Source organism: Artibeus jamaicensis, unplaced genomic scaffold (assembly GCF_021234435.1).
Source record: "Artibeus jamaicensis isolate MK-2021 breed Jamaican fruit bat unplaced genomic scaffold, CSHL_Jam_final contig_467, whole genome shotgun sequence".
Lineage (NCBI taxonomy): Eukaryota > Metazoa > Chordata > Mammalia > Chiroptera > Phyllostomidae > Artibeus > Artibeus jamaicensis.
Window position 1 is genome coordinate 10359837 of NW_026521845.1, and position 13772 is coordinate 10373608.

At 46.6% G+C, this 13772-nt stretch overlaps 1 protein-coding gene across 1 annotated transcript in view; it reads right to left on the minus strand.

The window, feature by feature from the left end:
- RAB3GAP2 (RAB3 GTPase activating non-catalytic protein subunit 2) overlaps positions 1 to 13772 on the minus strand; it is a 50954-nt gene that overhangs the window by 17593 nt on the left and 19589 nt on the right. Inside the window, exons 11-21 of the mRNA XM_053667334.1 lie at positions 12823 to 12902; positions 12620 to 12709; positions 11495 to 11634; positions 9615 to 9831; positions 8991 to 9134; positions 8675 to 8757; positions 8327 to 8391; positions 5989 to 6079; positions 3720 to 3847; positions 1232 to 1445; positions 778 to 875 (exon numbers count right to left, since the gene is read on the minus strand). Of these exons, the coding sequence (XP_053523309.1) occupies positions 778 to 875; positions 1232 to 1445; positions 3720 to 3847; positions 5989 to 6079; positions 8327 to 8391; positions 8675 to 8757; positions 8991 to 9134; positions 9615 to 9831; positions 11495 to 11634; positions 12620 to 12709; positions 12823 to 12902 (1350 nt within the window). The remainder of the gene's footprint in view (positions 1 to 777; positions 876 to 1231; positions 1446 to 3719; positions 3848 to 5988; positions 6080 to 8326; positions 8392 to 8674; positions 8758 to 8990; positions 9135 to 9614; positions 9832 to 11494; positions 11635 to 12619; positions 12710 to 12822; positions 12903 to 13772) is intronic.

The following is a 13772-nucleotide window of genomic DNA, read 5'->3' on the forward strand; positions in this document are numbered from 1 at the left end:
CGTTGTAAGTGTCCAACTTCTTCAGGAACACAATTCCCATAAGATTACAATTTTCAGAGGACACACACCCTGCACCGCGAGTTTCCTCGGCCCGAGGGCTCGGCGAGAGCTGGGATCAGCTGCCAGTTCCTCTGACCGAGGTGACCACAGTGACCACACAGGGTTTTTTTAATAGTTTATCTTATTGTACACTCAATTTCTTACTTTAATTCTTGGGCTCTCCTTTTTTCCTTTTGAGAGAAGGCCCTCTTCCCTCCCCCTTCCCCACCGGTCAGTGTGTGTGAGGGCTGCGCCCGTGCGCACGTGGGGGCGGGGGGAGAACTGGTGACTCGGGAGGGTCCCCTCCTCGCCCGTTCCAGAACACGCAGACACCAGTACTGAGGCTCATCCGCAGATGGCCCTGTCGCCCACATGTCCCACGCCACAGAGACTGCGTTCCAGCGCGCAGTGCTAGTGTGGGAAGGCCTGACAACTCTGCGCTGCTCTAGGGAAAGCTCGTTTTGTTCTCTGGATCTTTCCTCATTCTAACGTTTTTACTGACGGTCCGATGCTAAATTTGTTTTAGGCCAACCATGGAACATGCTTGTTATAATCTACAGGGAGTGGGAAAAAGAAAATACTATTAATTAAACATGGGTACTCTAAATTTCTTTGACCATTTTTAGAAGGTTTTCATGTGTGTTCTATGATACACTATAGAGAATGGTTTTTAAAAAAAAGGATAGTTCCGGACGACATGAGCAAGGAAGGACAGCACCCAGCGACCAGAAACCTCACCAAGAGCAGCTGGGGGCTCAGTCCAGCCGACTCCAAAGTGCGGCACACGTCCTCCGAGGGGCTTCCGCCTTGCAGACACTTCCAAAAGAAGAAACTGCCTGGGAAACAAAGCCAAAATGCGTTACCCCAGGACCACGTGCCACGTGGACGCCCTTCCTGAACTGCACCCCAAGCCCCAAACGGCGGCACAGCAGAAGAGGAGAGGAACGGCCGCTCGGTTTGCCTGACTTAGGATAAAGCAGAAGAGCAACACTGTCTCGTGAGTGCACTTGTTAGAACAACGCGACTTTCAGGACACGCTGCCCGCCTGTCCAGAGCGTGACTGAGAATTATACACTCGGTTCTTTGCTTGATTTAAATTAAAGCGAGCGGCAGCCTTGACATGCTGCCAGCTCCTCCCAGGCTTTGTTCTGGAGGAGGAGGGACTCCGGGAGCGGCTCATCCCTCGACCTACCTAAGGCCACGTACTCCTCTTCACTTATCTTCTTCACGCTGACCACGTCCTTCTCACACTCTAAGTGCTCCAGGAATGTCTTCACAGGCCACACGCCGTCCTTCTCATCAGAAAATCGCACCACAGTCCTGGGGGTCTCTTGCTTGTATTTCTCTAACAACGCCTGGAGCTTAAGGAGTTCCTTTTCATCAAGCCTTAATAAGACAGCCAAATCCTTAAAAACAGGGGGAAAAATTCTGAATAGACCAGGTCTCTATGCAAATCTGCCACATACATCAACCCCAGCATCTGAAATGAACGCAAAACCATCAGCCAAAGACGGATTTTAATGAATGGGATTGCTATAATGTACTCTGCTTGAAACCGCACTCTCAAAATTATCTGCCTGTAACTTATTTTAAATAACCTCCAATAGGAGGTTATTTAAATAAAGTAAACCCAAGTTTCTTGAGATGAGACTTTTCAAAAATGTTCAAGTTTTAATAAGCATGTTACTGTGTCATCAGACAAAGGTTTAACAGGGTGTCACCTGCCACTCTTGAGCTTCTGAGGCCACTAAAGAACTAGCCGATGAGAAACTGCTCCTGCATGAAGCAGCGGCAGCACTGTGCCGACCACGCAAAGCAGGCCTCTCGGCATCTACACACAAACCCTCCACGGGGCTCCCAGCAACACAGACACTGGAAAGTCCGACACACAACCTGCCGCCCTTTCAAACTGCTTTCTCGTGCTGTGAGTGCAGGAGAAGGCCTGCATCTCCTGACACGGTTATCTTTTGAAGTTTGAAAAAGTGTACACACACACACTTTAAAGATCATAAATTGGACAGAGCTAGCAAAACTTCCTCCCCCCACAGTAAGGTGATGGAAGCTGCACCCTTCAACGAGGGCAGTTCCGCTCACTCACTGAAGGTTGTCATTTCGCAACCACGTAGTAAACTGTGACATGCGACTGAACGCATGCCAGCACTTCAACGCTATGCTGAATTTCTGTGCGAGCTCATATGAACTATGCCCCAGAAACAGCAAAAGCGGGTTCTTTCAGAGCTGAATTTTAGTTTCGTATGTGCAAAATTAGCCATTCAGTGTAGAAGCTAACCATGTGTTTTGTAAAGGTTCCAAACAAATCTATAGCAAATATGGTTGTACTTCTTAAAAAGTGCTTTAAGAAGAAAAAACAAATCTAAAAACTGATTTTTAAAAATTTGTAATTCTTTTATCTTTGCACATTAGGTTGGGACTATCAAATGAAAATGAGTTCCACAGGGGATTAACAAAGCCACACACTTAACTTTCTCTGGCAGGGTGTGGGGCAGACAGGTGGGTTCTTATGAAAACATCAGGTACTGCAGAATCTGCGAAATGTGTAGGCAAGCCTACAGACGTAACGATCAACTTGAACCTTCCTGTTGCTTGAAATAATTTCACATTATTTAGGAAGTAGACAGCAAAACAAAAGATCCGGAAAAAAAGGGCACTGTCATTTATCATGGCAGCCGTCACAGGTTATTATGAACAGACTATTACTAAGTAATAGGTAATATTATTGTTATTTTATAAGGTCCATCTGTAATCCTAAAGATAGACAAGATGTTAAAATGTGTAGGTTGTTCCCGTTACAGAAAGAAAATCTTATCCGATATTTATGCTGAAGAAATTTTTATTCATGGATATGTACTGAGGATAAAAGGCTTCCACTAACTTTCGGAGACACCAGGTAATTTTCTTAAGAGCATCACCAGCGACCTGGCACCTGGCGGCAGCGGCACCCCTTCCTTTAGATGAGCAGGAGACCCAGACACCCGGCTGGATCACAGAGTAACCTGAGGGGAAGAGGGCACAGTTCTCTCTATTCCCCATTGAAGACGCTTCAGTTCTTTGTGTGGAAAGTAAGGATTTTTATAAACAGCCCTCAGGAATGAAGAAGAGTGCACCTAATTAACGACAAGGGATTCTCGCTTCTTTATGTTTTACAGAGTAAAGGCACAGGATGTTCATTATAATTATTGTAAACACTTGCATGTAAGACAGAATCACTTAAAAGTGCATTTCTTATGCAGTACACCACAGAGAAGTATGTATGAGTTTGCTAACAACGACACAGAGAAAGTGCTCTACTCTGCTTGGCAGAATCTCGTTTTTTTTGTTCTTTAAAGGAAGTTAAAGTTTTGCTACTTCAGTAAACTGCTGTATTTTAACTGGCAAAGGTTGTCCAGAAGTTGTGTTATAAGAAGTAACCTTAAATGAAAAAATGAGTTGAGAAAAACTAGGTGCTTCTAGAATAGTGGAAATGGGAGAAAAATAAAATTTAATATTTTAGGATAAATCATATAAATTTAACAGCAAGGCTGAGCCAGCAAGGGGGGGTCTTGTAAAGAAAATACACCTTTATGCTTTATAGAAATTCTTAATTTTCTACATCATTACTACCAATTTAAAAATGGGAAATAAAGAGATTATTTTGCACAGTGAGTGACGGGGTTACTCACGTGATCAGAGAAGGGTGTGTCGGAGTGAAAATCCAGGGAATTTAACTCATGGACAGACTCATAAAGACGGAGCAACTTCAGTTTATTGGCACAAAACTGGAGCAATCCCTCGTCAACAGACTCAAGTTCTAGAAGGTAAAAGAAAAAAAATACATTAAAAGAGAGATATTTCGCAGATTCATAAAAGGCTTTTCTTCATTAAATCTCTGAATGTTATATAATTCCCTGTTCTATTTCATCAAATACTGGGATGTTTAAGCTATAACAGATTAATAAGGCAAAGATAATTTTTCTACCATAGCAAAACATATAAATTTTTTAATGAAGTAAGGTGCTCTAATAGTAGGGGTAAATAAATAAAGAAAAAAGAAAGGAGAAGTATCTTAGCCTAATACTGAAATTTAAGTAGGTGATCTGGAAACAGCTTTGAAAATGTTAACTAACAAGCAAACGAGAGACAGACTCATACACGGGAGCAGGCTGACAGCTGTCAGGGAGGTGGGGGACGCAGTGTGCGGGTGGAGGGACTGAGCCAAAAAGAAAACCCAGGGAAAAACTCCTGCACACGGTCAAGAGTGTGGCAACTGTCAGGGAGGGGTTGGGGGGAGGAGGGGAAGGGGAGTAATGGTGGTGGAGGGAGGCTTGACTCTGGGTGGTGCACAGATGACGTGCTATGGACTTGTGCACCTGAAACCTCTGTGACTGTGTTACCCAGTGTCATCCCAACAGATTCGGTAAAAAGGAGAAAATGGTCCCTTTGAGCCCCTAACTCTGGGCCGTGTATCCATTGGGCTCACACATCAAACAAAGGTGAAACTCAAGCTGCCTGGCCCGTTCGGCTGTGATGCTGGTCAAAGACACTATAATTCAGCCAGAAACTGTGCACAGTGACAGGTGTGTCCTCCAGAAAGTTTGGCAATGAGACCAAAGTAGAATTCCACTTAATATTCTCTATCAATGAAGGGTTTTTTTCCCTAAGATTAAGACTAAAAAAAGCACCATATAATACATTCCTATATAACCAATTAACTATTTATATATGATACAAATATTTACTCTTTAAAAAGGCAGACGATGAAGATCCCCCAAAACTCTTATTCAGTATATAGTGACCTAGAATGCTGTCGAAGTTGATACAGCCACAACAAAGCTTAGACTTCTAAATCCCCCCAAATTTTAGGACTCTCATTTATGGGTAGAACTTGAAAATAGTGATGATTTTCTAAAACTCCAACAACGGTGTTTGGTTTACTCCCAGCCCAGTGCAAGACAATTGTTGGTTTAATAAATGCTAGTATTTTGTTAAAGCTGGGGGGGGGGGGCTTTGTAAGTGTACTGTGTTTTTTAAAAGAGGAATTTTTATCAAGCTCGGTCCATTAAAGGAGGCCACTGTGTACCGAAAGTCAGTTTTATCCATGTGTTGAAAAAAGAACCTCAAGAGATAAACGCTTCAAGTCCCAAAAAGGCAGATCTTGATTTGTTTGGTAAGTCGCTTAAACCTAATTACTCTGAAGCTGGCTTTATATAATGAACACCACAGGCAAAAAGTCATGACCAGAGAAGTCAGTGCAATTTAATTGATGTCACATCAGAACACATTGGATTTTGCTACCTGAGCTGCACAAAATATGGAGTTACAGCCCCACAGCTACGGATCTATTTCATCAGTAGTCAAATGAATTCTGAAGAGTAAACAACCAGGACACTCAGAGTCAATTACTGAATCAGAGCCTGGGATGTGCTAAGTGCTGACTCTGTTCGTGAGGGAAGGGTTGACAAAATGTGGCTTCTAGACACTAATAGAACCTTCATTAAATCATACACGTTTTTTATCATTATCTTGATCACAACGACATTAAAGGACTCCCGTCCCAAAAATGCTGCTCCTCTCATGAAGCTGAAAGAAAAAACAGCGCAGTGAACTGCACCTCTTGCCCGCAGCTCTGAGCCACTCTAGGACTGCATCGGAAGAGCCCCCCATCAGTCTATGCTGGTATTTCTGCACAGTGGGAGGGTGAAAAATAAGTATCCACAGTGACAGACCGAGGCACCGCAGTCAGCGAAAGCTCAGACAAAGAGCAACTGCGTACAGCAGACAGAGTAAAGAAGTGCCCACACCCTAAAGGCAGGAAACAAGTCTCTCTTCACCTCGTGGACATTGTTCCCACACTAAAGGAACAGGACTGTGTAAGCCGTGAACAGCTTTCTACAATCAGAGTTGCACAACCTCAAGTGGGTCCGTGACCACTGATCAGTACAAACCCATTACCTTGATTTTTCAAAGTGTCCACGAGAGTCTGGGTGACGTCTCTAAGGCAGGAAAACGGTAACCGTTCACTTCCCAGAATGCTTTCCAAAGCCTAGAAGAAAGATATTGAGCAGTTCCAGTAACGTGAAGGCAAAGATTTTGCTTACAATTTGACATTTATGTCTACACTTTCCTTACACCAGAAGGGATGCTCCATTTTTAAGATGGTTTAGTATACATACCGGTGACTGAACGTTGCATCATGAGTAATATGTAATCAATCTTGTGGCATGCCAAATATGGTATAATGACAAAAAGTTAATGATTCCTTAATTACTGCACATAGGATGAATCTTCAGGCCAGGCCACAAATATTTATTCCCCACGGCACCCCACCTGCCCGCCCTTCCCCCTGCAGAAATTTAAGAGTGAGTTCCAAAACACCTCTTCGTGCGTAAGGAAACGACCATCAGGATCGCCAGTGGGTTAGAAGCAGCAGCTAAGGTTCATGCCTGAGAATGTAGCATGAGACAACCATCAGACCAAACCCACACCTGTGTGTTTGTGGGGCAGCAACGGGCTGAGCGGGTGTCTCCAGAGACTGCTCAGGCCCCAGATGACGCGACTCCCAAGGGGATGCAAAGAATGCGACTGGGAGAGACAAACAGCCCAGAGAATGTCAGCCGTATCTGTTCTGTCCCTGATGCCACAAGCCTGATCTTCTTCCCTACTATTCAGTCTTCTGATGTCAAAAGAGGCTTCTTTTCTCCCTCTAATGTCGAAAACAATGCATGACTTTCACTATTAGGTTTTCTAACGTTTTTTATAGAATTCACAGCTTCACACACAATTCAGTAGTACAGTAAAAAAAAAAATCATGTTCTGGCCAAGATAGAAGCGTAGGTGGAAACACTGCGCCTCCTCACACAACCAAGTTTAAAGACAACAAAGTTTTAATAACTAAAACACAGAAAATTGAACTGCCCGAGGAACAGGGTAGCCACTCAGCACTGTCCATGCAACAGACAGCTCGACTCAAAGTCTCAGGGACCTGCCTATTCTACAATAAAACGCACCAAGGGCTTAAAAAGTAAAATGAAAGGCACAAAAAGGAATCAGTATACACCGAATTCTCCCACGAACCTATTTACTCCAGGTAAGTTACTTTAGGTATTGTGCAGCATAAAAATGGCACATTCGGAGAGGTCCCCACTTGGAGGAGCTTAGAGAGGAAGACGAAAAAGTTGGGGAGCTGCGGCGAACAGCCAGGAACATTCCAGAAACGAAGCAGTCATCAGCTGCCTGGTTCTGGGGAGAAGCAGTGGAGGAGTTCGCCGCACCCATGGGAACTGCAGTGTCCTGCAAGGCTGGATGGCGCAGCCTCACCAACATGCGTGGGAGTGGAAGGGATCACAAGTCACCGCATCACAACCGTGGAGCCAAGGCCGGGGAGCAGCAGGGCCCCTCACACAGCTCGAGGGGGAACACGAGTGGGGACAAGACACTCAGGGCAATTCACCATCCATCGCCTGGTGCAGCTGAGGACGCTCAGAGACCCCACTCAGGTATAAATGCAAGAGAAATTCTTATTTCTTTTTTAGAGAACTGCCAGAAGAGCTTATTAAAGCCCAGCAGACGGCACGTGCTGAGGAGTGAAACTTCCAGTGCTCTGATGAACTCCTGTGCGCAGGCCCCAGGAGACACGCAGACCATGACCTACACGTCCTTGACGGGAGAGGGACTCCAGTGCCGTCAGAGAGGAATCGGCCACCGGCCACCAATCGCTGCAGACGCTAGCATCAGCGGGGCAAGGCCCAGACCCCAGGGGCAGGAGTGACGTCACAGAAGACGTGCAGCATGACTCCCTTTATGGACAGTTGAAATGGCAGAAAACGAACCAATATGCTTTAAAGTCATCTCATGACAATGACACAATGCTGAAGAAGAGCAACAGAGAAGCCAAAATCTGAACACGGCGCACCTTCGCCACAGCAGGGGGGCTGCAACTGGGGAGGGACACACAGGGCTCCTGAGAACCCCCGGAAACCTTCCACTTCCTTGGGTGGTGGTCATCACACAGGTTTACTCTATTATCCTTTAATCTGAACATGTGTTCTGTGTGGCGACGTGTACAAAAGTCATGCACTTGCATGAATGGTAATATTATTTACTTTAAAAAGAAAAAGAAAAGAAAAAAGGGACAGCGGAAGTTCCACATGGAATGTTAGAAAGGACGAACACGAATAGGAACAGGAAGAGAAGACCACCTGTCACGTGGGGAGAGTAAACAGGACAGTAAAGATGTCCTCTGGAAGGGCACGTGGCAGCCACGCCGCAGGGAAGTCACAGGCGCACTCACCTGCTTTTTGGTTGCAGGGTACTTAATATCGAGAATTACTTCCTTTATTTCTCTTTCCACCAAATCTAGAAAGAGAAAATTCGGCAAAGTAAGACTTTCATTTTCATTAGAGGTCAACTTTATTCTGAAAGGAAAGTGCGTGTGTTTGCACTACCCGTCAGTTAAGGGTCCCTGGGCTCTGTCACGTGACCGGTGCAGCCGTCAGTGCGTCCGGACAGAGCGGGTCGTGGCAGAGCACTGCCCGCAGCTCACAAAGGCACCCCAGCACCGTGACCGCGCCACCTGGAACGCACTGCTAGGTTTGAAAACGGCGCGGTGGCTTGCTTATTCTCACGAAAGGGCACCTACCAAGGCTGGCAGACTTTGTCTTCAGCAGGTCCGCCAGTTTCTTCACCAAGTGCATGTCCTTGGCACGCTCGCTCTTCTTGTCACTAAAACAATAAACACAACAAGTTCTTAAAGAACATGAAACTGTTTTCCTTCTACTTGTGACACTCCAGCTGTTTGCTGTCCTGTGTAGTCTTCCTACTTCATTTTAAAGGTATCAGTCTAATAAGAACAGCAAAACAAAACAAGAAAACAGCAAGTACAACACAAAAACGAAACACGGGCCCTGGAAAAGTGAGCGGAGGGAGGTCAGCGAGCAGACACACGACGGTCTCACCTCAGTGCCAGGTGGAAAGGGACAGTCACTGTTTTCACACTCGCGGACACGGGGTCGACAAGGCAGATCTGGTATGTCTGTGGCTGCCAACTCTGACTGGTGACATTATTTAAGCCCATGATTTTGTAGCCAGGATACAGAAGCCTAAGAAATCACAGAGCAGCAAGTGAAAACATCAGAGAATGGACAAATGCCAAAAGGCGCTTCTGTTGGAGCTGGGGGCCCCAGTGTTACTGGCAATTCGGGAGCACTCCTAGGGCAAATAAACAGAAACCAATACTAAAGCCAGGGGTAAAGCAGGACTGGACCGGCAGCGCTCTGCCCGTTAAAACGTGCGTGGAGACGGCAGGAGCCTGGGCCTGTGCTGCCGTGGCAAACAGCAATCGCCACATCCACCGTCTGAAGGCACCTTCCCCTCGGAGCCTCCACCACGTAAAGGACGGGGACAAGTGGCAGCAGCAAAGTTAACTGTCACTCAAGAGCACATCATGGCCTTTTCAAAACTTTCTTTGTTACCAGAAATGTGCGGGAAAAGACATAATAAAGAACATTTCACATCTCCAACGGCGTGGGAACCAGTAAGCAGACTGAATGAAAGCTTTCCTTAGAGACCGGGCAGCTCACCGACAGTGCTTCCCCACGTTGAAGGCCCCCACTCGGGGCCCCTGCTGCGTGCTCCACACCTCCAGAATGCCCCTCCTCGGGGCGTAGATCACAAGGAACTGAGCTACTCGGCTGGGGCCCTGAGCATTTCCGAAGGGGGAAGAATCCACCTTTTCAGGGACCCTTTCGTGGAGGTCCTCTACAATCTGGATCCAGCCAGTCTGGGCGTCCCGATACCCTTAGAGACAGAAGAAAGGGATGCCAATTGCTTATTCAACTGAAGTTTAATAGTAGCCTTCTGAAGCCCTCTGGGATTTGTTTGTTTTTAAAATATGAAACACCATAAACACAAAATCTTAATAATTATAATAAATATAGGATCAACCATGAAATTTTATGATCTCTTACTATTTTGCTCCCTTTGCTTTACATCACTTTTCTTTAAGAAAACAGGTGTCCTCGCAGCCCCGTGAGTACCCTCCCCTGACCCCACTCCCGTGCCTCCCTCTCTTTAAAAACCTCTCTCCCTCTAAAGCATTCTGGGGAGGTGATCAGGTTTGGATTTAAAGTAACAGTCCAAGTAACATTAAGGAAGAGATCAAGCTGACTGATTTCCTGCTACTCAGGAAAGTCCCCGTGATGGTGGCAGATAGGGCTGAGGGACTGAGGTACCGCTGGCATTTTTCCTTCCTGGGGCGCCCTGCTCACAGCAACCGATAACTCCCTTCCCAGCACAGGGAGGGAAACCGGCTACACCAGCGGCTGAGAGGTGAGCAAGAAGGCCGGCAATCGGAGCGCCGCCATGGCTCGGGACTGGCTGCTGCACCTACACCTTCTACGTTCTGGGGAAGTCCCGCTGAGAACACACGGCTGATGCAGCTTCAGAAGACAAACGTGAGGAGAAATGGTGCATCTCAGCACCGAAACCTATTTCCACAGACGCTCAAAAATGTGACAGGTGAGCCCTGCAGTTCTTTGGCAACAAACTGAGAGTGGACTCAACTGCTCCAGAGCCATTTAATGTCCTCAAATCCATTATTCCTCAGAGTGTTAAGTACAGACCAGATTGCACCAGAATGTGTTTTCCAACCTGCGCTGACCTGTTACTATTTCATATAATTCCAAACAATGCATTCTCTAGCTCTTCCTTAGTCAAAGACATTTCATTTTGTTCAGGTTGACAATGTGGCTTCATAATTTCAAGTCTCCCTTACAGTGAGGTAAGACCATGTGACTAACCCCTGGCTAATGTTTTATAGAAAAAGAATACAGGGACTTCAGAAAATATCTTCAAAGCAGATTGACTCAACTGATAGTTCCTTCTTTCCCCTTCTTCCTTCCTGGGATAAAGGTAAGAAGGCTGGAGCTCCAGCAGCCATTTGCACCAGGAGAAAGCCTTGTGTGGGGGAGCTACACGGAAGGACAATGAGTTCCTGACGATACTGTGGTGATTTCATATCAGTCTTGTACTTGAGTCTGTTATTAGCAGCGAAATGCAACTCCCAACTGACACAGTTACCAAGAAACTAAGTAAACGGACCCAAGCATAGGATATGGAGGGCAAGTCAGCAAAGGGCTATGAGATTTTGCTCTTAAATCCGAAAAACTTGGCATTCGATGTGGGAAGAACATTTAACTGAACTTGTGGCCTTGTGAAGTGGAATGAATGTAGCAGGGGCAAAACACTGAGTTCAGGAATTGAAAAAAGAACATAAAAAAGAGGCTGGAAATGCCTACGGTTCATCAGACTTAAAGACACAGCAGCTGGTTACTGGGTTGCTGACATGAGTACATGTTAAAAAAAAGAGAGCATAAAGATAAAGGGTGACACAGTGCCATCAGCCAGGAGCGAAAGGACGACAAAGTTGCTCAACTACTGCTCGACTTCTGCAAGGAAGCACCTTTCCACATGCGCGTTGCGATTCCTCGGGCTACGTCCAGTAAAACGACTCTGCCAAAGTCGTCCGTCACGGCCGCCAGCGTGTTGCACGGGGACACACATATGCTTTCGCCGTGGCGTCGCGAGTCTGGAAGCCCGAATCTGATAGCCGAAAGAAAATAAAAAGCTCCAATCATATTCCAAGCTAGAAACAGATACCACAAGCATGAAATACGTAAATGAAATAGGCTGAATCTGTTTTTATATAAAGAAGTGTGAACCTTGCATGGACTAATGATTATTTACGCCGGACACTTTGCGCTATAACATATACAAAGAAGTGTCTTCCATTATAAAATAAAAATATGTTTCATAGGTTTTCTACACAAACACCCACGACCTTCTGTTTTTAGAGAACATCAAGTATATCATATCTTTCCTTGGTCAAGCATGATGTCACGGAAAACGATACCCTCACAACAAACTAAACTGTAGAAAACTCTGCTCTTATGCAGGCCCCTTTGTCTATTTAAGTTCTTATTCCTAATCCGTTCTCTTTGGATAGATTTCCTATCTTCCTGATACTGGTGCCGTGAGACCAAAGCCAGAACTTTCCTTCTTCTAAATAGTTCTCCAAGCTGCTCTTGGTCTATAATCAGTCTTATTAGAACCGTGAGTAAAATTCAAGTAAGGAGGTGCTGAGAAAGGACCAGGAGAGCTCACGATGACCAAACTCCCTGAGACTAAGTGCTCAATTTTGCTACATCTATTTGGGATACATAGGGCCATGTGGTTTATTTCTTCATTCTTGGGTGAATTTAAAAATTCACATAAGATCTTACCTTTTAAAATAAGATGAAAAAACCTCAGAAGACAAACTTAAACTCAGTTCGATGACAGTTACATCTCTTTAGGAGAAGGACATCGACAAGGGGTAGGGGGTCCTACTTCCCTTCATGGTGGTAACTCCATATTAGGTAATGCTACGCTGTCCGCATAAGGTTCGCCTTCCTCGGGGGAATTGGAACCAAACCCAGGACTCCCAGAGGCTCGGAAGACCCGTGAGAGCTGCGCACACTGAAAGACCACCCACCTCCCAGTCCCCTCCTACCAGCCCGAACACCACAGACCCGCGAGGCTGACTTGCCTGACAGCTAACGGGGTGGCTGGTTCGACCTTCGGCTTCTGCTTCGGGATGGCCTCTTCCTCGTGCTTGCTCTTCCAGCCAAGCCAGCCACTGAACAGGGGAAACATGGAAATAAAACCGAGGCTTCCGGAGGGTCACAGGCCACCAAACCAGAGGCCCCAACCGAGCCAGACAGGCCTTTGATGCCATCGCCGTGCGGTTACCTGGCGGCGTTGAACAAGGCGGAAGTGAGTTTGCTGGCGACTGCGAGGGCCACGTGGGACAGCAGCGGCTGCGAGCTTCCCTGGGAGACAGGGCGGGGGGAGGAGGCATGAGGGCTGAGGAGCAGGGCACCCGCTCCAGAGTAAACGCACTGTGAGAAGTCCGAGACGCCCTAGCACCCGGGCCGGCAGAAACCTGCAGCTTCTTCCAGAGGCCACAGTGAAATCTGTACTGCGGGAGGGGCAGGCGCCATCAACGGTTCCGACCGCCTGGTGCAGATGTAAAAACCACGGGCGGTCTCTCATCTCCGGGAGCTCCCCCTTTAAGTGGTAGTTTAATGGAGAATTTTGAACTAGGGCATTAAGGTGGCGTTACTGAGGCAGGGCTGTGGATTTCCCATTTCCCTCTTTTTAAAACAAAATATGTTTTTACTGAAGTAAAAAGGTAGGTCAGGCAATTCTGAGAAGGCTGCTTTTCAAGCGAGAAAGAAGGGCTGCCACATCAGACACCTGACCTTCCCCAGTTCTCGGAGGCAGTTTTCAAACCCCGATGACGAGAGTCGGCAGTCTGCTCTGTGCGGACAGCTCCCGGCTGACACTCGTCCCTGGCAGCTGCCACCCACAGCCCCGCGCTGCCAACCACAGCCCCACTCTCTGAAGGCAGCCCAAGCGTCCAAAGTGTCCAAGAACTCGGGGCATCAGAAACAAAGAGTCGGTTCTACCCTGACTTTAGTACCTTTTCAGTGAATTCAAGAATTTAGAAGAGAGTGAGCTGAGATTCATTTGTGTTTAAATTGAGACTTAAAGACCTGGCTGGCATAGCTCAGTGCATTGAGAGCAGCCTGAGAACCAAAAGGCTTCAGGTTCGATTCCCAGTCACGGCACATGCCTGGGTTGCAGGCCAGGTCCCCAGTAGGGGGCATGTGAGAGGCAACCACACAATGATGTTTCTC